This window comes from Aptenodytes patagonicus, chromosome 1, assembly GCF_965638725.1.
Source record: "Aptenodytes patagonicus chromosome 1, bAptPat1.pri.cur, whole genome shotgun sequence".
In the NCBI taxonomy this organism is placed as follows: Eukaryota; Metazoa; Chordata; class Aves; order Sphenisciformes; family Spheniscidae; genus Aptenodytes; species Aptenodytes patagonicus.
Window position 1 is genome coordinate 100262054 of NC_134949.1, and position 24538 is coordinate 100286591.

A 24538-nucleotide genomic window follows, 5' to 3' on the forward strand; every position below is an offset into this window, starting at 1 on the left:
TGCAAGGCCTGTAACCAGGTCATGGAAAGCAATTAGAGAAGTTTCATGTCTTTTGTTCAAATCCATTTAGGCTCTCCATTGAATGGCTGTCCTTGTTTTTCAGTTTAAGGTCACTGAGGTAGAATCTATTTCAAAGAAATATTGTTTTCTTATTCTGAAAGCTACTTGTAGTCTATGAAAATAATTGTACCTTCATCAGCTGAGCAATAAATGCAATTAAAGGTCTATTTCTGGGCCTATTCATACGTAACTTGCTCCAAGTTTCCCAGTCCTTCACCTAAAATGATTAGTCTCTAGCCATACAAGGGTTGGCCCACTAAAACAAAAAGAGCAAACTGAATTTTTCTAGAAGACCGTTTTCTACTACCTTTTTTGAATGAGGATTATCAATGATTTACTGGATTGATAATTTATATACTTTAAAAAAATCCCAACACATCTAATGGCCTGAACTAACAACTTAGTGCAAAAACCATTACCATGGATTTTTCTCCACACAGATACTGTGACTGAGTTCAAAGCGGGGGGGGTAGGCGGGTCACAAATGTACCATAAGCATAATAAACCATCTAGCTTACCAAAATAGCAGGGTGAATGCGTATGTGCTTAACAGCTTTGTTGTTAGCTGGAATGATGCCAAGATGAAATATGAAGATAGAAGAGCCTTACTTTCTTCCATTAACTTGAGTACAAATCATCTGATGTGCTACATGCAGCCTGACACCTAGTACATCCTTCCTTTTCAACTGTGGTGCAAATTTTTAACCAAGTTAAAGACTCTCTGTTTGCCGCTGTAAACCTCTGGTGCAAATATCACTAAGAGTAATTTTTAAGAGCGTTATTTTGCAAAAGCAGATGGATGCTTTCCAAGCTAGAGCTGAATAAGTGGTGCAGAAGAAGGGCATGAGCATTCTTTTCAAACTTCAAATGGCACTTTGGTCTTTACCTCCTTTTTATCTTCTTTCCCACAAACCTGAGCATGAAGCATAATCACATTTTTGTGCCACTGTTGGGAGGAAAACTTAGCATGTCACAGTTATACACAGTTATTTGTGAACAAAAATTTGTGATTTTGACTGGGGTCAGTCACTGCTCATCATTTGTTTTTTCCATTGATTCATCATGGACAAAAGCAATATGCAACAACTTAGCTAACCAATCATCGCACCAAGAGAAAAACAGAGTGCGCTATATTTCAGTATTTTCTCACACATTATTTGTGAGAACTCTTTGTAAAAGGAAAACAACCCTCCTCTCCTTCCCTGTCTTCCACAAAACAAACACACACACACACAAGTATTCACTTGATTTTGGTTAACAATAGCTTTAGACATTCATGGTGCTCAAAGAACTTTGCAAGGAGATAGAGTAAACTGGAATGAAAAACTGAATCCTTGGAAGGATGTTCTTAGAAACTCAGAGAAAAATTCTCCCGCAAACATTCTTAGCTTTTACTTGGGAGAAATTAACCTGACTCAGTATCATCTTTCTCACAGATTCATTTTACATGTTTCTATCCTAGGAAAACCTTCCCCTTCTCCCTTTTGTCTATATTCAAACCGTAACCAAATCAAAGTCAGGCTAGAAGCAGAATCCTGAAAAAAAGGAAAAATAAGAAAGCTCACTGTTTGCTTTTATTCCCCCATTTAAGAGACAAACACACAGTGCAAATACCGACCTATCAACACAGGCTGTGTTTTGAATTCTGGTGTTACAACCAGAATGCGACAGCATAGGTTGTTCTTAACAAAAGGGAAGTTTTCCTGAAAGAGAAAGGAACAACATCCTGGAGGGAAGCTAGAACTGGGACTGCATGCAAAATCATTGCCTGGAGCAGTCCTTGCCGCATTTATTTATTTACATTAATGGAGGCATATTCTGTAGATTCATGTTCTACAGTTAGTTGCCTTCTCTGGCATCTTTCTGCAGAAGCAGAATGATTTAGTGCAGCGTATGTGAGGACATCTGGGCTTTCAAGTAAAACTGGGGTGGAAGGAATAACAGGATCATTGTGAGGTGCATTAGATGCTGTCCTCCGAGCGTTCCAGGGAGGGACATCATTGTCATAAATTTCATTGCCGTGCAAGGCCTGCAATGGGCTAGCCATGGAGCAATAGTAAAGTGAGGAGCTTTCTTCTGAATCTTGAGTTGTCCCAGCAGCATGGGATGGAGCAGCTGCTGGACTTCTGACCTGCAGAAAACAGAACAGGGTACAGCTCTGTGCATATCTGGTTGTTGCCTGTGCTCCTGCTAAATAAGAGGTGTGTAAGATTTTGTTCAAGTTGCTTTATCCCCTTAAAACTGCTTTTGAGCACAGGTGAATTGGATTCACCTGGTCACTGGATTTTATGTTGATCTTTGAAATAAAGTTAGAAATCGTTCTTGTATCTCTTGCTTTTCTCCATGTCCCTTCCCAAACTTTTCTGTCTTTTCTTGCAAGATGCCAACTTAAGGCAAAACTGATTCATCATTTTGTGAGAGCTCTCTATCCCATTCATTCAAGGCTTTCCCTTCTCAGTTTATGAAATCTTTCTTATTTTCACCTCCAAACCCCAGACTACCTTTTTTTCCTCATTGCTCCCATTCTCCCATTTCCTGATCTCTTGCTTCTTATCCTCTTTGTCTTGTTATTTTCCAAATAAATCCTTCTCCTTCTCCAAAATCTGCAAATTCCTCTATAAATTCATCTCTCTCTAATGAAGTCCTCTTTTGACATCCATTTTTCTAGCCACTTAGAATATACTGCTTTTAATTTTCTTTCCTCCAACTTGCCCTTTGGGAGCTCTGCACCCTGTTTGGTGCCCTTTGATCCCCACCAACACTTCCCCTGTGATTGATAGCTGTCAGCTCCAGTCGCGTCTTTTGCATTCTGCCTTCTGCCAATCTAATTTCTCTGGAACTGATTGCAAGACCTGTGTGAATTCATGCTAGCCACATATGAAAGTCTTTCTTTTCAAACACTTTCCTTGCTCTGTGGGACATTTTTTGTCTTACACAGACAGTTTGAACCAGATCAACAGAGGTGCTTTAGGTGCCTAAACTCTTACTGGAATGGTACGTACAAATTAATACGTTTTAACAGGAATTTAGATGCCTAAAGTAGCTTTGGGGCGAAGACCTTCCTTCAGCTCAGCCATGGTGATATCTCACACCAGGCAAGCCAAGCTGTTCAGGCACCAAATCTGTCTCTGATCCTATGCCATGTTTTGTACTACACAAAGATTTGTTCTCGGTACGTGGTTATGCAGGACGTGGTTAGGTTTTGATGATGGCAAAGTTTAAACATACCAGGCTCTCTTGTCTCTGTGGCGTTAATGGAGTTCTTTTTTGCTTTGCTGGGAAAAATAAAAAAAAAGATGTTTCAATAAATCAGCATTGAGAAGGTGCCTTTCTGCTTATGGAGGGAATATTAATTACTATAGGAGCCCTTGTCTTGTTGAGTGGACCTCAAAGAATAAAAATCTATTTCCAAACTGGATTTGGGAATAGCTATTCTGACAAAAGCTAACCAACACAGAATGATATATTCATAGAATGAATTTCTGTGTTCCACAGAGCTGCTCTGAATAGGAGCAGAAAAATGCCTAGTGTACTTGTGACCAGTTTTCTCTGTGTTCAGTGAACTGAGTGGGGATAAAAAGGCACGGAAAATCCTAAAGCCATTCTATGAGCAAACATGTTAAATTTTATTGGAAGACGAAATAATTTCATTTTCCTAAAATAAAAAATCCACGGGATTATAATAGGCAAATGCGAGATCACTTAAATTAAGATATGGGGGACTCCAAGTTCCATTCTTGATTTAGGACATGGCAGCTGTGTAAGAATTCCTGTAAAGCAGGAGAGATTAATACTGTAATTATTTGATAATTTAGGGGGAAAACTAGGAATATAAAATGTAAGTGGACAGAACTTGACTGCATTTGCATGGCTAAAACTCCTATTTATTTCTAATTTGATTATTTGCATATTCCTCCATACAGGAGAAAAAATTCCAACTATTATAAAGTCTGAGATTTTAATTTGTTCTTACTTTACTTTCATCCCTCTGTCTCTGGAAGGGAACAATACATGGGACGAATTAAATTCTTAAAGATTCAGTATCCTAACAGGTGCACTCAGCAAGGACATCTCAGCAATCACTTGGGGTAATTATTACGGCATTTTCATAGAGCTTTGAATGCAACTTCTGTGAAGCTGTAAAAAGGTGTGGAATCAAATGCATGTTAGGCAAAGGTTAGATGGTGAAACTACTTACCATGGTACCTCCTTAGACACCAAAACACGCATACGACGATGAACGGACAACATAGACCCACAGATGCTGAAGCATAAATAATGTGCAATATCTTGTAGTTTCCAGATTCTTGGGACTCTTCTGAGATACTAGTGGTATCTAAAATTGCATTAATATGTATTAGCATAGAGAAATATTTGACTGCTTTTTTTTTTTTTTTTTTTTTTGCATTAGGTCTTTCTGAAGCAACTGCCTTCTTAACGTACTTAAACATTCTTTAACTTGGTCCAGCATGTCAATCAGCTAACCATCTCCATGGGCATTCTACGCAGTATGAAGATACCGGAAGGAAAAGTGCATGGGAAAGTGTAATTGGTGAATGATGCATGGCAGAAGGCTGGCAGAAGCAAACAAAGGGTCAGAATTAGAGCAGTGCTCTGAACTTCCAATATATTTTTGCAATTGTAATTGTGAGCAATAACCGAGCCTGAGTAAAAACCATACTTCAGGCTATGTTAAAGTGACGGTATAGCATGATTTCTAATACTTTATAAGTATAAGCCGTATATTGCTGGTATATTAAAGAGCATGTCAGAAGTGTAGATTATACCACCAGGAGGTAATTTGATTGGCTTTGTCCCTTTTATGCTGAATGCTGGACAGTCATAGCCTTGAAAACTGTGACCCTTGAGAGACTGTATGTTGTGCAAGTGGGAAGAAAGCAACTGTAGTTTAGCAGTGAGTTTAAATTTGTCTTGACTGCACAAAACACTCTAACCAGAAATTCATAGCAATACAGATTAGTTCCCCTCTCTTAAAGAGGAAATAAGAATCAGAAATTACCTTCTGGTGAAATTGTGATAATGTTTGCAGACTTTTCTGAAAGAGAAAAACAAGACAGGGAAATGAAACAGCAACCTGACATTTTGCGCTGCAGTTGTGTTCTCTGTGCTGCATACTGAAGTCTTTACAAGGCTCCCCTTCAATCTGCCGATGGAAGAGGGAGCAAAATGCAAAAAGCAAAGGGTAGGGTGTTCTGGGGGAAGGGGGAATGACATGTTGGTCTCCCACTGCCAACAGAGTAATTCTATCTTCCAGACCTCTTTGGCGTTCAAATAAATAGATTGGCAGAACACATATTTTGAAGGAAACTTGCATCGTGAGCTGGGCATATACTGTGTCTGCTAGCACATTACAGCCATAAATTTTGATGTTGCTCCCTCTGTTGCAGCATTTCGTGTGGCACTAAACAAGGCTTTAAAGTTCATTAACTTACCAGAAGAGGAACTGGCAACAGAACAATCGTACACCTCAGCTGCCTGGGGTCAGTAGGACACTGCAGCCACACAGATCACTTTCTAGCTGCAGAGCAACATTGAGGAGGGCAGGCGTGGCTCGTCATAATCTAGCCTTGGCATCCCAACTGCCTAAGTTAATGTGAAGGCCTCACTTGCCCTTAACTCCTCAGGATCATTTAAAGCTATTGTAATCTTTCCTGCTCTTGAACTTCTTGGTGTACAAAACTATACTTTCTCTGTTTGTTGTAAGAGAGATCATTCTCAACAAGACGCTTGAATTGCTTTGTCCTCTTTGCTGTTGTGTGGCCTCATCGACTGCTACTGCATGACCATTTGCATCCTGGCTAGTCCATGAGACGTACAATCAGGCTGTCCTCCCACAATCTTTTTGTGTTCCAATTGATTTTTTTTTTTTTATTATCAAATAGTCCACTAATGGCTGTTTCGTACTGGCAGCTTTGCTTTTCTCTTCCAGATCCTCCTGTTATTTCTTGATTTTGTTATTTCATTTCCCCAGGAGCAAGAGGCAGGATAGAAGCATGAAGAAGGTGGTAAGTACCACCACAACTGTGCTACCAGACAAACATGTTGGGAGAACCCATCATCCAGCATGCATGAGCTTTCCTGTATGTGGCACCCTTTTGTTTAAAAGGGCTCTTTCATAACATAGGAGCCTCACCTTCAACAATAACCTTTATTCCATGGCTCTCGCTGGAAAAGGTGTCCACTCTTGCTCGACAACGATAAATTCCGCTGTCATTCTGATTAACTGGGAAAAGCTCCAGAGTAAACACGTTGGAATTCCCTTCTGCTTTGCCCTCCTTCAGCAGCACACATGTATCCACCTCTATCTTGCACCACTGCATGAGAGGCTTTTTCTTGCAGTAACGAAATGGACAGTTTATAATCAAAGAGTTTCCGACATTAATTTTGTACTGGGAGTTTCTTTTAACTTGAATTTCAACTGGACAATAGGTGGCATCAAATCCTAGAAGAGAAGAAAAACATAACAAAAGTCATGGTGGTGGGGGTCTGCTATATACTCCTCATAACACTAATCACAGTTCCTTTTCTCTCTCGTTACTCAAGACTTACCTTGTCTATATGCAGGAGATCTGATCTCTATATGGGACAGTGATAGCAGATAACATCAAGACTATTGGTTCTTTCATTTTTAGGAGGATTGTTAAAATGCACTTTCTCCCTCTGATATGATTTTTTCCCGTTTTTCTATAGCTCAGTCAAGTTAGAAATTTAATAGTTTAGAAAGAAAGTACATAAAACATACATAGCAGGTTTTCCTGTGTCGTCCTTCTCACAGACCTTTCTGTTACTTTTAGATTTACTTCAGATTATTGTTTACTTCACAGTTCTTGTTAATTTGCAGAAGTAAAGGCTTTTCTTTGGTAGAGATTTTTTATAATTGTAATAATGAAAAGAATTATATTCAATGCAAATATACCTTATCTCTATTTTTTTATTTTTGTTATGTTTTGTTAAACTCAGTGTTCAAGCTATGGTATGTCACCTTAACTCTGGGTCTTGGTATTGAATGTCCTGACCTTTTATTAAAGATTCATGTTTCCTGTGGTGCTTTATTTCTCTGGCTAACTAAAAGTAACAAAAACTATGTGATGCCCACGCGCTCCCTACTTCCCTACCCTGTCTAACAGTACCGTGCTTGTGAACTGAAGAAAGTGATTGCTTGCAAGTCCAGAGAAAGAAATCTTAAATACATCAATATCTTCTGGTTGAAAGAGGGGAGTAGAAAAGATGGTAAAGTATGTTGAAGGCAAGTTTTGTAGGCAGGAGAAATGTATAGGGGAGGAAAGAGCAGTGTGGAGAGGGGAGGGGTCTGTCTGTCAGCAGCCAGTGCTGTTTCAAGGGACGGAGCCTCTGGGACGCCAGGCAGCCAGCGCACATAACTGCGACACCGAACACCTCGCCTCCACCGTCAGCCAGGCTTTCTTATGCGTGTGATACAGCAATCCTTGTGAATACCTGGGTAGTATATTCAAGAGCTTGGCATGGCCAGAGTAACAGTTTTCATTTATGACCTCTAGTTTGCAAGCCTTTTCTCTACAAATCTCAGACTACTCCACACCATAAATAAATTGTAGAGCACTCAGTAATACTGAGTTTTAAGCATAAGTGTATTCATAACCTTCATTACAGCAGAGCTAATGCTTTGCTGCTGTTGATTTTTCGGTTCACTCTCTTTAAGGTGACTGGGAACGGGTGTCTAAAAATTAGGTGGCACTCATCTGTCTCTAAACCTAAATCTTTAATATTGTTCTCATTTTGCCCTATCAAATGTGCCTGATCGTGCTTGGTGATGAGGAAAAGGCTATTCACTGTAAGGCTGTTATTTGCAGCCACTGCAAGAAATTGTGGTCTCTGGTATATCTCTGCCATGTGCAATAGCAAAACTCATCTGCTCATGGGACTTGGCATCCTGGGAAGTTTCTGCTTTGAGGGGTCCAAATCTGAAATCATCCTTGTATACCAACTTTCCCTCAGTCAGGATAGCTTTAAATGAGGATTGAAGTGGGGTGAGTAGAGTGGTAAAAGCACACAGGTAAGCAACTTGGACAAGGACTTTAAAATTGGTCCTTGCGGAAGGGGCAAGTGGAGGAAATTCAGATAATTTGAATGGAGATGAGAAAATGAACAAGGAGGACAATAGCTCTGGGTACAAACAATAGCTTTTTACGAATGAAAAAAGTCTGGATAAAAAACAAGGGGAACTAGAAGCCTTAACTCATTCAATATCCCTAAGAAGAGAAGGAAGGAGAGCAGTAGAATAAAAATAGTTGGGTTCGGCAAAGAAAGCTTAAGTAAGTTTGGAGACCTGGGAGATAAGAACTCATCGGATGTAAATACAAAGGAAAAGGACGTAAACAGCGCTGGTGGTCCATCCAATAAATGATGAGAGTACAAGCACTAAGCAGCTACACTACAGCAGTGCAGCAAAAGACTATCTTGGCTAAATCATGAACAAACTTTTCACTGAGACAAGAAGGAGGCCTCCAAAAGCATAAAGAAGGTCAGGTTATTAAGGAGGGGCATAAAAGAACTGAGCAACATTGGAAAAGTCATGGCAGAGAATGAGATGCACTTAGGAAAACACATCAAGTGTAAGTATATTGATTGTAAAACTAAGAAAATATTAGTTCACTAGTTAGCGTAGAGAGAAAGCTATCAATAGATAACCAGCAGTAAATTAGATTTGCCAGATAAATTAGAGAAATGATTTGTAAAAAGGCAGGGTCAGTTCAAGAAGATATACAGCGGACATGAGATAACTTTTGTGTTCTGCTAAGGACTGGTAAGTGTACCTAGGTCTTGTCCAGTCTTTTGCACTGCTCTTCAAGAAAGAAGGGGGGCAATGCTTGGAGTCTCTCCAAGTTGGAAAGAAGACAGCAAATACCATGAACATGACAAGAAGGCCATAGAGGAAAGCTTGAAATTCTTGGGGTTGTTTCATTTAAAGAAAAGCAATGAGAGGAAAGGACATATTAAATCATGTAAAGACATAAAAGAAGAATGAAGTAATCTGGTTTTTCATGTTTCTGTTAGGTGTGGGGAGAAATAATGGGCTAAAAGTGAAGTAAGGAAGGTTGCTTACATAGTTTGAAAAACTTCCTGACTGTGAAAACTGTAATACTGGAACTGGTTTCTGTGGAAGCTTGTAGAGTTTGAATCACTGGCGGCCCTGACATCTGTCAGGGTAATATAGCTGAATTTACCTTCTCACCTGTCCGTGTACGTAGTCATGGAGACAAGTTCATGGACATCAGGTCCATAAATGGATACTGAAAGGACTTGGGAAAGATGTACATGCTGATGTCCCCAATGCAACTGTTCCATTGCTGGCGGGACAGGAGGGGAATGGACCACAGAGAGTGGGCATGCTCATGTGCTCTCCCTGAACAGCCTTTCTTCTTGCTGCTGCCAGAGACAGAGCACTGGTCTTAGGCAGTATGGCATTTCTTACATGGTCTCCACTGATACACAAGATATGCTCATGATCCGCTTTCTGCCACAGCATTGCCTCAATAGTAGCTCCTGATTATAAATAAATATGTGGTGTACAGGAAGAGATATTCTCCCACGGACCATCCATCTGGATGCGGTAGCAATAGCAATATATTTAATATATTTAATATAACATTTAACATATTGTATGATATTTAATGTGAATAAAATAATTAAATGTAGTATTTAATATATTAAATATACATAACTTTTTTTTTATTGCAATGTATATGATGTGGCAAATATATTGCAATAGCAACAGCTCTGACGTGTAGAGCCTGGCCACGTTCACAAGATAGCATTTAGGTGTTAGGTCAGCATGCCCTGCCCAGTCATCTAGTCCCTTTTCTGCTCCCTTGAATAGGATCATTCTGAAAGACATAGTTATGAAGCAGAATCACTTATCTTTCACTTAGACTCTTCCACCTCTGACTAAAAGAAAGCATGATTTGGTTTCAGGCAAGTAAGTCATATCTACTTTAGTCATACCACAGTAGCAGCACATGGTTATCAATAGTCTGAAAATGGAAACTAAAAGCTCAAATTAGAAAGTAGTGATTTCAATTACTTCAGCAATGATTGCCATGGAAGATAACGCTTCAGGAAGTATCTATAAAGCTCGGATTGTGTCCTGATAGCAGCCTTCTTTCTGATATAATCCTATGTAACAGGTGTTTCCAGAAGGATATGCAGGTCTCTGCAGAACAGATATTTTCTGATGTCCTTCATCTAATTATTTTATCATATAGTTCTATCTTTTTCAAAATTCTCTTTTGGGGAAAAAAAAAAACCCACCCCCAAAAACCCCCAAAACAAACCCCAAAACTTTTCTAGAAGTCCAAAAAGTCCAGTTTCTCTCAAAGTTTTAAAACAGATTTCAGTGACACTCTCTCATTCAGCATCATTATGAACCAGGGAGAGGGGCACGAATTGTTGTACCTCTTTCATTCTTATCTTTTTCCAATGCAGGGACATCATGTTTTCCTTGATTTTGAATCATCTGGTGCTTTTACAACAAAGTACACATCACTGCCCACTGTCACTTTTGGAAGAATCACCCAATCAGCATTGAGCAAATTTTGTACATCCAACAGCATTCACTTGGGACAGGGTTACCAGTCCTCATGGATTCAGAAGACCATTAGTTGTGTGGGTAGTTGGAAAGGAAAATGTCTTATCAGTGTTAAATATTGCTCTAAAGAAATGATTGTCTTGCACTGGTCAGTGTAACCTAGAGTAACACTCAGTGGCAGAACCTCCCAGAGAGAGGGAACAGGGGCGATACTGGGTGCACAGAAAGTTTTGAATTATCCTGCAGCCACGCCCTGAGAGGGTATATATAAATTTCCTGAGCAAAAGCCTTACTGAGCTCTGGATATACTTCTAGAGTAGTTTTTGTGCAGCCCTTGCTCTGTAGGTGAAAGGTATAAGCAGTTCAAGTGTTACACTGTGTCCTGGTTTCAGCAGGGATAGAGTTAATTTCTTTTCTAGTAGCTGGTACAGTGTTTTGGATTTAGGATGAGAACAAAGTTGATAACGCACCGATGTTTTAGTTGTTGCTAGGTAATGCTTACACTAGCCAAGGACTTTTCAGCTTCCCATGTTCTACCGACTGAGAAGGCTGAAGGTGCACAAGAAGCTGGGAGGGGGCACAGCCAAACTGGCCAAAGGGACATTCCATACCATGTGACGTCATGCTCAGTACCTAAACTGGGGAAAGCTGGCCGGGGGGGCCGCTGCTCGGGGACTGGCTGGGCATCGGTCGGCGGGTGGTGAGCAATTGTACTGTGCATCACTTGCTTTGTGTATTATTATTATTATTATCATATTATTATTATTATCATTTTTATTTCAATTATTAAACTGTTTTTATCTCAACCCACGAGTTTTTCTAACTTGTGCTCTTCCAATTCTCTCCCCCATCCCACCGGGTGGGGGGGAGTGAGCGAGCAGCTGCGTGGTGCTTAGTTGCCAACTGAAGTTAAACCACGACAGTCCTTTTTTTTTGGCGCCCAACGTGGGGCTCGAAGGGTTTGAGATAATAACAGGTTAACCGGAGTGTATTAAAGAACTTATATCTGTTAGTAGTTGTGGGTCACAATGTTGGTTTCTCTGTTCTCGACATTGATTTGTATAATCTGCATCGCGCTCTTTTTCCTGCTGTACATGTTAAAGATTGGTGTTGGGTTTTGCAGTTTGCTGTGGTCTGCAGTGAATAGTAATGTCTCGCTTGTGAGGTTTGTTTTTAGAACATTGACCTTGACGTTAGTGTGGTATGTAAACTTCGCAATGAAGCCGTTACTGTACCACAGAGATCATTTCGTGGAGACAACTAGCAATTGCAGTAACTTTTCTGAGAGTTTTTTTACGGAGGAAATACAGAATGGCAGGGTCACTACCTTCTTCTATAATGTTTCCTCCTTCATTACAGTAATTTTTCAGTATTTTGAACATCCTTGGGCAGTTAAGATACTTCTATTAATACTTCTTGGGAATACTGTTTCGGTTTTGTCTAAAGTTGGTAAGCAATTTAAGAATATCATCCAGAGATCTGCCCCAAGGCTGAATAATTATGAGTGGCAGGGTGTGTGGGACAAGATGGGCAAGTACCTAGGCCAATGGGCACCCCCAGTGTTTTGGAACTTCACCCCTGAGCAAGTGCAGAATCCTGAAAAGTTAGTAGAATATTTGGAAAAAGTATGCTGTCACCCTGGCAACTCCAGAGAGATGCAGCTCATTGCAACGTGCTGGGGCCTGGCCCATGCCTACCGAGCCCTGTTCAACACCATTCAGTGCCCTCAAAGGGAAGGGAAGGTCTCTGGCTCTGACAGTAAAACGACACGCACTGCGGCCACTCAGACCCGGGCAACGCGCCCTGCGGCCACTCCGACCCCAGCGACAGGCCGTGCAGCCACTCAGACCCCGGCAACAGGCCCTGCGGCCACTCAAACCCGGGCAACACGCACTACGGCCACTCCAACCCCAGCGACATGCACTACGGCCACTCAGACCCTGGCGACATGCACTGCGGCCACTCCAATCCCGGCGACATGCACTGCAGCCACTCAGACCCCGGCGACATGCACTGCGGCCACTCAGACCCCGGCGACATGCACTGCAGCCACTCAGACCCCGGCGACATGCACTGCGGTCACTCAGACCCCGGCAACAGGCCCTGCGGCCACTCAGACTCCGGTGACATGCACGTGCACTGTGGCCACTCCAACCCCGGCAACAGGCCCTGCGGCTACTCGGACTCCGGTGACATGCACTTGCACTGCGGCCACTCCAACCCCGGCGACATGCACTGCGACCACTCCAACCCCGGCAACAGGCCCTGTGGCTGAACCAAAGAACCAGCCTGTGCCGGTATCAGTCGCCCCTGTACACAAGAAGAAATTTTGGAAGCGGAAGTCGGCTCGTTTAGTAAGGGAGGAAGAAGCTTCTTCTAAAAGGGAACCGGAGGAAGAACTGTACGAGTACCCTGGAGAAGGGCCATCACGAGAATGGGAGGAGGAGAGCCGGCCGCTGATCGGGGAGGAGGAAGAGGAAGAACTCATAAACGAGGCAGTGACCACCCGATCTCTATCCCTGAGTGAGCTGCGAGATATACGAAAAGATTTCAGCCGTCGTCCAGGTGAGCATATTGTCACCTGGCTGCTCCGATGCTGGGATAATGGGGCCAGTAGCCTGGAATTAGAGGATAGGGAAGCCAAGCAGCTGGGATCCCTTTCTAGGGAAGGGGGCATTGATAAAGCAATTGGAAAAGGGACACGTATCCTCAGCCTTTGGAGGCGACTCTTGTCAAGCGTGAAGGAAAGGTATCCCTTTAAGGAAGATGTCATATGTCGCCCAAGCAAGTGGGCCACCATGGAGAAGGGTATCCAGTTTCTGAGAGAATTAGCTGTGCTGGAGGTGATTTATGGTGACCTGAACAATAAACAACTATCCAAAGATCCAGACGAAGTCAAGTGCACACGACCCATGTGGCGGAAGTTTATAAGGAGCTCACCATCGTCATACGCCAATTCATTGGCAGTGATGACCTGGAAAGATGGAGAGGAACAAACAGTGGATGAATTGGCTAGTCAACTCCGGCAATACGAGGAAAGTCTTTCTTCCTCCATCGTCTTGGCTGTGGAGAAACTGTCCGAAAAACTGTCCCGGGAGATCCAGCAACTCAGAGAGGATAGGTCCTACTCCTCACCTGTACGGACCAGTATCTCGGCTATTAGAAGTAAGCGTTCTTTTGCTCAAGAGAGAGAATATAAAGGGTACACACCACGGGGCACCCTATGGTTTTATCTGCGTGACCACGGAGAGGACATGAGGAAGTGGGATGGAAAACCTACCGCAGCCCTAGGGGCACGGGTACGCGAATTGCAAGGGAAAACAATCACAGAAAGAGGTTCTTCCAGGAAAATTGCTGCTCCAGTTTCCAGCGGGCAGTTCCCCAGAGAGAGTAGAAGGGCTGATCTTACTCTTGATCTTAATGAAGAAACTTCTGACCCGTACGTACAAGAAATGAGAAATGAGTACTGTGATGAGGATTAGAGGGGCCCTGCCTCCAGCCAGGGGGAGGAAAGGGACAACCGGGTTTACTGGACTGTGTGGATTCGGTGGCCTGGCACGTCAGACCCACAGAAGTATAAGGCCCTGGTAGACACCGGTGCACAGTGTACCCTAATGCCATCAAGCTATATAGGGGCAGAACCCATCTGTATTTCTGGGGTGACGGGGGGAATCCCAACAGCTAACTGTATTGGAAGCCGAAGTGAGTTTAACTGGGAACGGGTGGCAGAAGCACCCCATTGTGACTGGCCCAGATGCTCCGTGCATCCTTGGCATAGACTACCTCAGGAGAGGGTATTTCAAGGACCCAAAAGGGTACCGGTGGGCTTTTGGTATAGCTGCCTTGGAGATGGAGGAAATTAAACAGCTGTCCACCTTGCCTGGTCTTTCGGAGGACCCCTCTGTTGTGGGGTTGCTGAAGGTCGAAGACCAACAAGTGCCAATTGCTACCACCACAGTGCACCGGCGGCAATATCGCACCAACCGAGACTCCCTGATTCCCATCCATAAGCTGATTCGTCGACTGGAGAGCCAAGGAGTGATCAGCAAGACCCGCTCACCCTTTAACAGTCCCATATGGCCAGTGCGGAAGTCTAATGGAGAGTGGAGACTAACAGTAGACTATCGTGGCCTAAATGAAGTCACGCCACCGCTGAGTGCTGCTGTGCCAGACATGCTAGAACTTCAATACGAACTGGAGTCAAAGGCAGCCAAGTGGTATGCCACAGTTGATATTGCTAATGCGTTTTTCTCAATCCCTTTGGCAGCGGAGTGCAGGCCACAGTTTGCTTTCACTTGGAGGGGCGTTCAGTACACCTGGAACCGACTGCCCCAGGGGTGGAAACACAGCCCTACCATTTGCCATAGACTAGAACAGGGTGGAGCTCCAGAACACCTGCAATACATTGATGATATCATCGTGTGGGGCAACACAGCAGGAGAAGTTTTTGAAAAAGGGAAGGAAATAGTCCAAATCCTGCTGAAGGCCGGTTTTGCCATAAAACAAAGTAAGGTCAAGGGACCTGCACAGGAGATCCAATTTTTAGGAATAAAATGGCAAGATGGACGTCGTCAGATCCCAATGGATGTGATCAACAAAATAACAGCCATGTCTCCACCAACTAGCAAAAAGGAAACACAAGCTTTCTTAGGCGTCGTGGTTTTTTTGGAGAATGCACATTCCAAATTACAGTCTGATTGTAAACCCTCTCTATCAAGTGACCCGGAAGAAGAACGATTTCAAATGGGGCCCTGAGCAACGACAAGCTTTTGAACAAATTAAACGGGAGATAGTTCATGCAGTAGCCCTGGGGCCAGTCCGGGCAGGGCAAGAGGTAAAAAATGTGCTCTATACCGCAGCCGGGGAGAATGGCCCTACCTGGAGCCTCTGGCAGAAAGCACCAGGGGAGACTCGAGGTCGACCCCTAGGGTTTTGGAGTCGGGGATACAGAGGATCCGAGGCCCGCTATACTCCAACTGAAAAAGAGATATTAGCAGCATATGAAGGGGTTCGAGCTGCTTCAGAAGTGATCGGCACTGAAGCACAGCTCCTCCTGGCACCCCGACTGCCGGTGCTAGGCTGGATGTTCAGAGGGAGGGTCCCCTGTACACATCATGCAACTGATGCTACATGGAGTAAGTGGGTCGCACTGATCACACAACGGGCTCGAATAGGAAACCCCAGTCGCCCAGGAATCCTGGAAGTGATCATGGATTGGCCAGAGGGCAAAGATTTTGGAATATTGCCAGAGGAGGAGGTAACGCGTGCTGAAGAGGCCCCAATGTATAATGAACTACCAGAAAATGAGAAGCAATATGCCCTGTTCACTGATGGGTCCTGTCGTCTTGTGGGAAAACATCGGAGGTGGAAAGCTGCTGTATGGAGTCCTATGCGACAAGTTGTAGAAACTGCTGAAGGAGAAGGTGAATCGAGCCAATTTGCAGAAGTAAAGGCCATCCAGCTGGCTTTAGACATTGCTGACCGAGAAAAGTGGCCAGTGCTCTATCTCTATACTGACTCATGGATGGTGGCAAATGCCCTGTGGGGGTGGTTGCAGCAATGGAAGCAGAGCAACTGGCAGCGCAGAGGCAAACCCATCTGGGCTGCCGCATTGTGGCAAGATATTGCTGCCCGGGTGGAGAACCTGCTTGTAAAAGTCCGTCACGTAGATGCTCACGTACCCAAGAGTCGGGCCACTGAAGAACATCAAAATAACCAGCAGGTGGATCAGGCTGCTAAGATTGAAGTGGCTCAGGTGGATCTGGACTGGCAACATAAGGGTGAATTATTTCTAGCTCGGTGGGCCCATGACACCTCAGGCCACCAAGGAAGAGATGCAACATATAGATGGGCTCGTGATCGAGGGGTGGACTTGACCATGGACACTATAGCCCAGGTTATCCATGAATGCGAAACATGTGCTGCAATCAAACAAGCCAAGCGGTTAAAGCCTTTTTGGTATGGAGGACGATGGTTGAAATATAAATATGGGGAGGCCTGGCAGATCGATTATATCACACTCCCACAAACCCGCCAAGGCAAGCGCCATGTGCTTACAATGGTGGAGGCAACCACCGGATGGCTGGAAACATATCCCGTGCCCCATGCCACTGCCCGGAACACTATCCTGGGCCTTGAAAAGCAAGTCCTATGGCAACATGGCACCCCAGAAAGAATTGAGTCAGACAATGGGACTCATTTCCGAAACAACCTCATAGACACCTGGGCCAAAGAGCACGGCATTGAGTGGGTGTATCACATCCCCTGTCATGCACCAGCCTCTGGGAAAATTGAACGATACAATGGACTGTTAAAGACTACACTGAGAGCAATGGGTGGCGGGACGTTCAAACATTGGGATACGCATTTAGCAAAGGCCACCTGGTTAGTCAACACTAGGGGATCTGCCAATCGAGCAGGCCCTGCCCAGTCAGAATTTTTACGTACTGTAGATGGGAATAAAGTTCCTGTAGTGCACATAAAAAATATGCTGGGGAAGACAGCCTGGGTTATTCCTGCCTCAGGCAGAGGCAAACCCATCCATGGGATTGCTTTTGCTCAAGGACCTGGGTGCACTTGGTGGATAATGCGGGAGGATGGGGAAGTCCGATGTGTACCTCAAGGGGATTTGATTTTGGGTGAGAATAGCCAATGATCTGAATTGTGTGATGTTAAGTACTAATTATAGTTATAATAGTTATACTAATAATACACAGATATACTAATAATACTAATAATATTATATGCCATACTAATGTTATTACAATAAGAATCACCCAGACTAATGAAGAATAACTTCAGTGAAACCAAGCAAAGCACAGTGATGATGGTACCAGAACTGACTTCAACATGGAACAATCCAACACCACATACCATCTCCATTTTTCCTGCCCTGAAAGATTATTATGACAGATGGAGCCCGAAGTCATGGACTAAATGAACTCACCGAACATTTTAGAGGGATGGCCCACAGACGAAGGGAATGATATCTCTGTGTGTGTATATATATATATATATATATAAAGGGGTGGTGATTAATGAAAATATACTGGAAAATATGAGACTTGAGCATGACGCAGATGGTATAGAATAAGGGGTGGATATTGTCCTGGTTTCGGCAGGGATAGAGTTAATTTCTTTTCTAGTAGCTGGTACAGTGTTTTGGATTTAGGATGAGAACAAAGTTGATAACGCACCGATGTTTTAGTTGTTGCTAGGTAATGCTTACACTAGCCAAGGACTTTTCAGCTTCCCATGTTCTACCGACTGAGAAGGCTGAAGGTGCACAAGAAGCTGGGAGGGGGCACAGCCAAACTGGCCAAAGGGACATTCCATACCATGTGACGTCATGCTCAGTACATAAACTGGGGAAAGCTGGCCGGGGGGGCCGCTGCTCGGGGACTGGCTGGGCATCGGTCGGCGGGTGGTGAGCAATTGTACTGTGCATCACTTGCTTTGTGTATTATTATTATTATTATCATATTATTATTATTATCATTTTTATTTCAATTATTAAACTGTTTTTATCTCAACCCACGAGTTTTTCTAACTTGTGCTCTTCCAATTCTCTCCCCCATCCCACCGGGTGGGGGGGAGTGAGCGAGCAGCTGCGTGGTGCTTAGTTGCCAACTGAAGTTAAACCACGACACACTGATACTTGCACTGATACCACAACGAGAAACTTCCCTCATACAACTTCCCGCACTACTACCAATTAAGTCATAAAGAGCTATTCCACTGCAAACAAAGGATTTACCTGGTTACAATTTGTTTTTTAAAAAACAGTTCCACTGGCATTCCTATTACTTGTATTACTCTTGCTCACATAGTATATTTTTAAGAGAGTTCAAATAGAATGTGCTATTACGTCTCTCAGTCAGGTGAGCTTGAATAGTGCTTCTGGTTTTTTCCCAAGTGCCTATGCCAACGTGCGCCACGGTTTTGCTCCTTCAGCTTCTAGTGGTGATCATTCACTTACTAGTATAATTCCAATATAATCGGGTCTGGTTAAGTTGTGTTTCCAGAGCAAAATTCCCTGCCATCAAGTGGCCCTGGCTCCAACACCCTTGCTTTCTCCAAGAGGTTACCTATGGAATACGCCACTGAGGTTTGGGAACTGCACGTGGGAAAACTTGTACTGCACTTGCTACCCAGCCCAGTAGTGTCACTGCCTGCCCAGGATTTCTGAGCAGTAGAGCCCTCCTGTCCCACTAACCCTCAGAGGCATTTTCAGATAGAAGTTTGCATGACACCGGTCTACACACACGTGTTGGCTCTTAGCCTCCATTTCTGGCTGCTGATGCAGGTGGAAGTGTTTGGCAGCCTGATGTCAATTAACCCTAGCATATAAATCCTCTTCCTCTTTTCCCTTAAAACAAGTGGATGTTGAGATTACTGGGTTGCACTTGGTCTTGTGTTTCCTCTAGTTTATAGTGGTTTTTTTTTTTCTTGTCTAGTGTAGCTATAGACTGAGTAGGAGAAATTTAACTTACTGGAAATTGATTTAATTTTCTTAGTTATTGTTTGTGGATCCCTTGGAAGAAGCCTGTGGGTACTAGGTAAACACTGCTATTTCATTTGTGTGTGGGTTGGTGGTTTTTTTTTCCTCCTGTCAGTCAAATAGAGCAATCTTTTGAACTTCCTTATCAGGAGCTATACAAGCTACTGCTTGCCTTTCAGTGTGTATGAGAATTTGTAGACTGTCCCTAGAGCCTGCAAAAGGGCCTTTCTTTCAGAGGCTTAAAGCAATTGGACTTTAGGCTGCTGTTAATTATTATGGTTTTCTTAATGGTTACAAGACAATGCTTGGAGCATTAAAAACAATCACAATTGCTTTTGTATGTTTTTGTGACTTGTTAATGACTGATGGCTGAATGATGACCTGGGCTTCAGGCTTTCAACTTTTTGCTAGGAAGAAACCTAGGCCTTGGTAAATGTTATTAGTCATTAATTTGGGGACGTTCTAGAACAATATCATCAGAAGAGATGAGTGAATAAGAGTTAAACTTTTTTCTCAGGCTTTAGGAAATTCTTAGTTTGAATTATTTTTGAAGCCTTTTCCTATAACCCAGCCTTTTTTTTCTCTAGTAATTAAGTGTGGGAATTCATAATGAACATGCTCTGAAATCTCTAATTAACCTTTCCTCTCTCCTAAATCACACCTCACTTGGCAAGAAACTTTAAGTGGACAAAAAGCAGTGCAGAAAATCCTTTTAAAAACAAAAAGATTTGGGACCTTTTTTATATAGACTAAAATATTTAAGGCAAACTTTTAAAATACCTTTCACAGATTTCCTGTAAAGGCCATTTGACAGGAATTGGTGTCAGTGAAGATTTGGGATTAAATAACAATATAAACCATAATATCCTAGAGAATGAGGGATATCTTTTTTTTTTAAAGGGGAAAAAAAATCAACACACCTGATAATGAGGGAGAACCTTTTCTGTTCATTGGTTGTCATTAGAAAGACAAACACAAAATAAACTTCAATTAATGAATGAGCACAAAGATGGCTTGGTGCACTTTTCCTGTGACAGTGTATCTTAACTTTTTTCTATCAGCTGCCTCCTGTGGCTTATGAGAAGTCAGTGGTAGATGCACTGTCTGCCAATTATATTCTATACGTGAAAGTGCTTTCTGAGATAAATTTAATTACCCTTTTTTTAACACTGTTACAAGATGAGACCTGAAACCAGTTACAAGGTCTTATACAGAGTCTTCAGTTTTCAATGACACATATATTGGTGGTCATGATGAATATCTGAATGTGCAGTTTTCAAGCGGGTAAAAGAATCTGTAACATACGGAAGCCTTATGTATCAGCTTCAAACTTACACTCCTCGGTAAGATTCAGATTGACCAAAAGTATGTTTTCTTTTAGATCACTTCAGTGTGTTTCTGAACGGGCTGTGGTGAGCCAGGCTCTGCTGCACCAAAAATTAATTTGCACAGGTAAGGAAAATCTTCTGTACAGTGTACTGCCAGGATAAGGATTTCAAATGAAAGCATGTATTCCATAACTTGTACAATAGGGCAATACCCATGACAATACTTCCTTTTATAAAAAACAGTTTTAATTTTTTTTCTCATTCTTGTGTTCTAAAAAACATAGTCGTGACATGACTCATTAAGCAAACAAAAGAGGTTTAATGGAGATGGCTTTCCATTTACCTAACTCAACCCATTAGCAGAAAAATGATAGCTAAAAATTGAGCCTTCTAATATTTGAATTGTAAATGGTGTCATTCACACCTAGTCATCTAAGAACTCAGAACAACTCCAGTAAACTAGGACTTATTACTTGAAATTTCTGTCTGAGGCATTTGTTTTCAAAAGGATTTATCTTTACTTTGTTTTTCACTCTCTCCTCCCTTTAAAAAAAAAAAAAAAAGGAACAAGGGATGGGATAGAATACAAGTCATATATATCATTCCCTGAGGCAGATAATGGCTGAGGTACAAAATGTCAATTATTCATGAAAAATAAATGTCTGCAGTTAGTTTTGAATCCTATGTTTGGGTCTGCCTGTGAACACAACGAAGCACTAGTAATGGTTTTAACTTGGGTCCGATGTTCTGGGAAGTTTCTGATTGGGGCCATAGCACAAAAACTAAACCAGAAAGTGCAGATTTGTTGGGGTTTCATGTTTAACACTGAGATCTTCATGACTGTTAATTTTAACAACAAAAAAAGAAACGGGCTGTGAGGAGAACTCATGGAAAAATATGCTTCCTTCTTGAATTTAGGTAAGGTGCATTTAGAAAGAGAAGCACTTCAGAAGACATATTAAGTGATACCTGGATAGGGCTTTTTCAGACTTCTCCCAGCTTCAGAGAAGACTTTTCAAGGAATGATGTAAAATTTAATTTAGTCATTTTTAGTGATGATGACATTTAGTCATCAAATTTATACCACAATTTAGATTTTTCGAAGAATGTAATTTTGCTAATAGAAATCTAATTTTAGTCCTTTTCACTTAATTTTTCCCATGCCATCTTAAAGATACAGTAGTGTACTTTTTCTATTTACTTGATGTACAATGAAGGTTTTTCTGGGTTTCTTGTTGGTTTTCTGGTTTTTTGTTTTTTTTTTTTTTTTTCTGGCAATGGTAGTATTTGTAAAGCCAACCTGCTTGCTGAGGTAGCTGACGGAGAGTTGCATCATTTTTTAACTAATCCTTGATGAAAGTGTGTAAATGCAGAAAATATGCCTTTATATTTTGATGACTGAAACTTGAAGACGGAACAATTCTGTTTAGCTGAATGTCAGCATGTTCAGGCTATCCCACAAGAAGGCCTAACAGCAAGGTGTTATTTTAGCCCGAGAACCGTGCCCACCATTAGTGAGCATGCTTGCGTGTACTTAGTTACTGGCTGGGGCTTCTTGGAACGAGGGGAGGTTTGTTGGGTTTCATTTTCATTGGGATGAAAAGCTTCATTTACTTTGTGTATGCTGTCCAGACAGCAACAACCACTCTTTGAGACTGGATGGGAACAACCCATTCTTTGGTGTTACAAAGGACACAGGGTCTAACTGGACTAAAATTACTGGGGTAAAGGGGGAGAAGGTCCTTCTGTTGTGAGTTATCAGAAACAAGTTTACTTCTCCTTCCCTAATTTAGAAGAGGTTTGCTGGTTATTGACTTTGTATATGAAATCTGAGTGGTCAACTTTGTTCCTGTTAGGAGTAAGGGAAACTTTGGATAGATTTGCAACATACAAGGCTTAAATAAGTTGGCTTCAATTATCAGCTTACTTCTAACCAAATAAAAAACCAAACAAGCTTCAAAAACTTATGGCTAAAATATATTAAAAAAAAAAAAAATTACATCATGGTTCTGTAGAGACTGACTTGCAAAACTTCTCTCTGTAATGCTCCTATAAACATGATCCTGATATTTGTAGTAATATAGGTGTATAGAAGGAAACAGTATTGTTCTCAGAGGACCCCAAGTAGTCTTGATGTAGATTAAAGAATAAAACCTAGTAAAATAAATTCTGTGTAAACAAGATTCATGTGATAAGCAGCATAACAGAAATTACATTCTGTTTTAAAAAGAGTACCTAGGAACCTGGCAGATGAGTGTGGAGGGTTTGTCCATGTATTAGTGAACTATACGGGATGATGCAGAGAGGTGATTGTGTGAGGGACTAATCACACAGGCAGATTTAACGAAGTTAATAGAAACAGCGGTTAACTCTTACAAGAACAGAAGATGCTTCCATTTAGGGTATGAAGGAGGCTATCAGCTCTAGATACACCCCCTTCAGAAGCATGTTGGTTTATTCATTTGAAAATCAAATATAAAGCAATTCAGTAGCCTCCCTGAGCTCAGATCATGCCCTGATTAAGAAGCCGCTGCATCTAACTGACCTGGTAATTCATGTCTTTAAGCTAAATGTTTGGGTTTCCCTTCCTAGGCAGATGTTCTGAATGCTTGTTTAACCTTTCCTGTTAGTATTAATGATGTTGTTTATTCATAAAAACAAGGAGTGTCAAAAGATGCTATAGATTTGCAGAGTTAGTCATGCATGTCAACTAAGCTTCACATAGCCAATTCAATTTGTCTGTGTAATTTTAGCAGTGCCTTATAACAAATGTTATTTTGATCAATTTATCAGTTGATGTATCTGAAATGTATCAACAGCAGCTGAGCGCATCCATTACATTAGCCATTATCCTTTCTGTATGACTGCCTTCCTTTCAATACTAAAATTTATGTCTCCTATATGATATTAGCAGGAAAGAACTTGAAACAAAATAATCTCTAGTAAAAATATTAGGAGTATACTGGGCACGGGGTAGTTCTCGCATCAGTCCAAATTAGGAGAGCCTCTCTAGTTAAAAACTGTGGAGGTTCAAAGTTGAAAGCAGGATGAAAATTAGATGGAGTTAAGCTAAATAAGTAAGGACAATTTTCTGGATCCAGTTCAGAGCTAGTAGGATTCCTGGATTTCAAACAGAGGCTTGAATGCTGCCAAACCCCATGAAGGCAGAGCCTTTGGCCACAAAGCAAGATGTGTTTGGTCCCTAAGTGCTAGAGTTCTGGTCTAGACTGTTACCTAATATTTCTCAATTATTGTCGTCATCATCATCATCTTTAATCGAATTAGAAGACTCTGATATAGTAATAAAATAAGACACAGATTATATCCAAGGTACACTAAGCACTGCTTTGGTTTCTGTTCTCCCCCTGCAATGTTTAATAACTGCAGACAGATTAAATTATAAGACCACATCTTACCGTAAACTTGATCGCTGCTCTGAGCCAGCATTACTAGAAGGATGTACGGTAAGATCCTTTTTATCAACATGACTGGAGGAGCCTTCGTTCTCTGGGCATGGTAGAGAGAAGAGGTTCCCGCGGGTTTAGAAAGTGCAGTTCAGATGGCCTCTTGCATCCTGTTAGGTTTATCTGGGCTATGTGTCTGAGCCGATTCCCTTTTCTAGTTCTTCTGTCAAGACAGTGCAGAAAGGGGTGGGGAAGCAATATGTCTGCAAAAAATCTGAGTGGTTACGCAGTTGTCTCTCTTTTTTGTGTGGTTGAAACGTGAACTGCTTGATCATCTCACATCATCTCAGAACTCCTCTGCGATTGAAGGCAAAACATCTTTCACCTTTCTCTGGCTCCCCTCACAGTGTAACAAACAGCTGCAGATTTTTTTTAAAGATGCTCCTACAGTTGAGGTTTTGATTTTACAAGCAGCGATATAGCAGAGAGAAGGGACGTACAACAGTGCTTTAAACTTCTTTAGTCCTTGTGTATTATTCTAATTCAATCTTAACAAATTAAGAAGCTGAACAAATTCACTATTCACAAGCTGGTAGATGTCAGAAACACGTGTCTAACTAGTCTTAATTTGCATTAGATTAATTTACAATAATATGCACTA

At 42.0% G+C, this 24538-nt stretch overlaps 1 protein-coding gene across 1 annotated transcript; it reads right to left on the reverse strand.

The window, feature by feature from the left end:
• Nucleotides 1-1496: 1496 nt before the first annotated feature.
• On the reverse strand, nt 1497-24026 carry BTLA (B and T lymphocyte associated). The gene is made up of 6 exons (XM_076350788.1): nt 23890-24026; nt 6215-6523; nt 5081-5116; nt 4259-4396; nt 3289-3335; nt 1497-2191 (listed from the first exon to the last, which is right to left on the reverse strand). Exons 1-6 carry the CDS (start codon nt 23957-23959, stop codon nt 1850-1852), a joined length of 942 nt encoding a protein of 313 aa, XP_076206903.1. The 5' UTR covers nt 23960-24026; the 3' UTR covers nt 1497-1849.
• Nucleotides 24027-24538: the final 512 nt, after the last annotated feature.

What these genes read in the sequence shown, in the direction of transcription:
- BTLA (XM_076350788.1), bottom strand. Translation starts at nt 23,959, where the DNA reads ATGTTGATAAAAAGGATCTTACCGTACATCCTTCTAGTAATGCTGGCT. An exon ending in TATCACAATTTCACCAGAAG is followed by an intron (nt 4,397 to 5,080) that starts GTAATTTCTGAT and finishes ATGCAATTTTAG; the next exon opens with ATACCACTAGTATCTCAGAA. An exon ending in GTGTCTAAGGAGGTACCATG is followed by an intron (nt 3,336 to 4,258) that starts GTAAGTAGTTTC and finishes TATTTTTCCCAG; the next exon opens with CAAAGCAAAAAAGAACTCCA.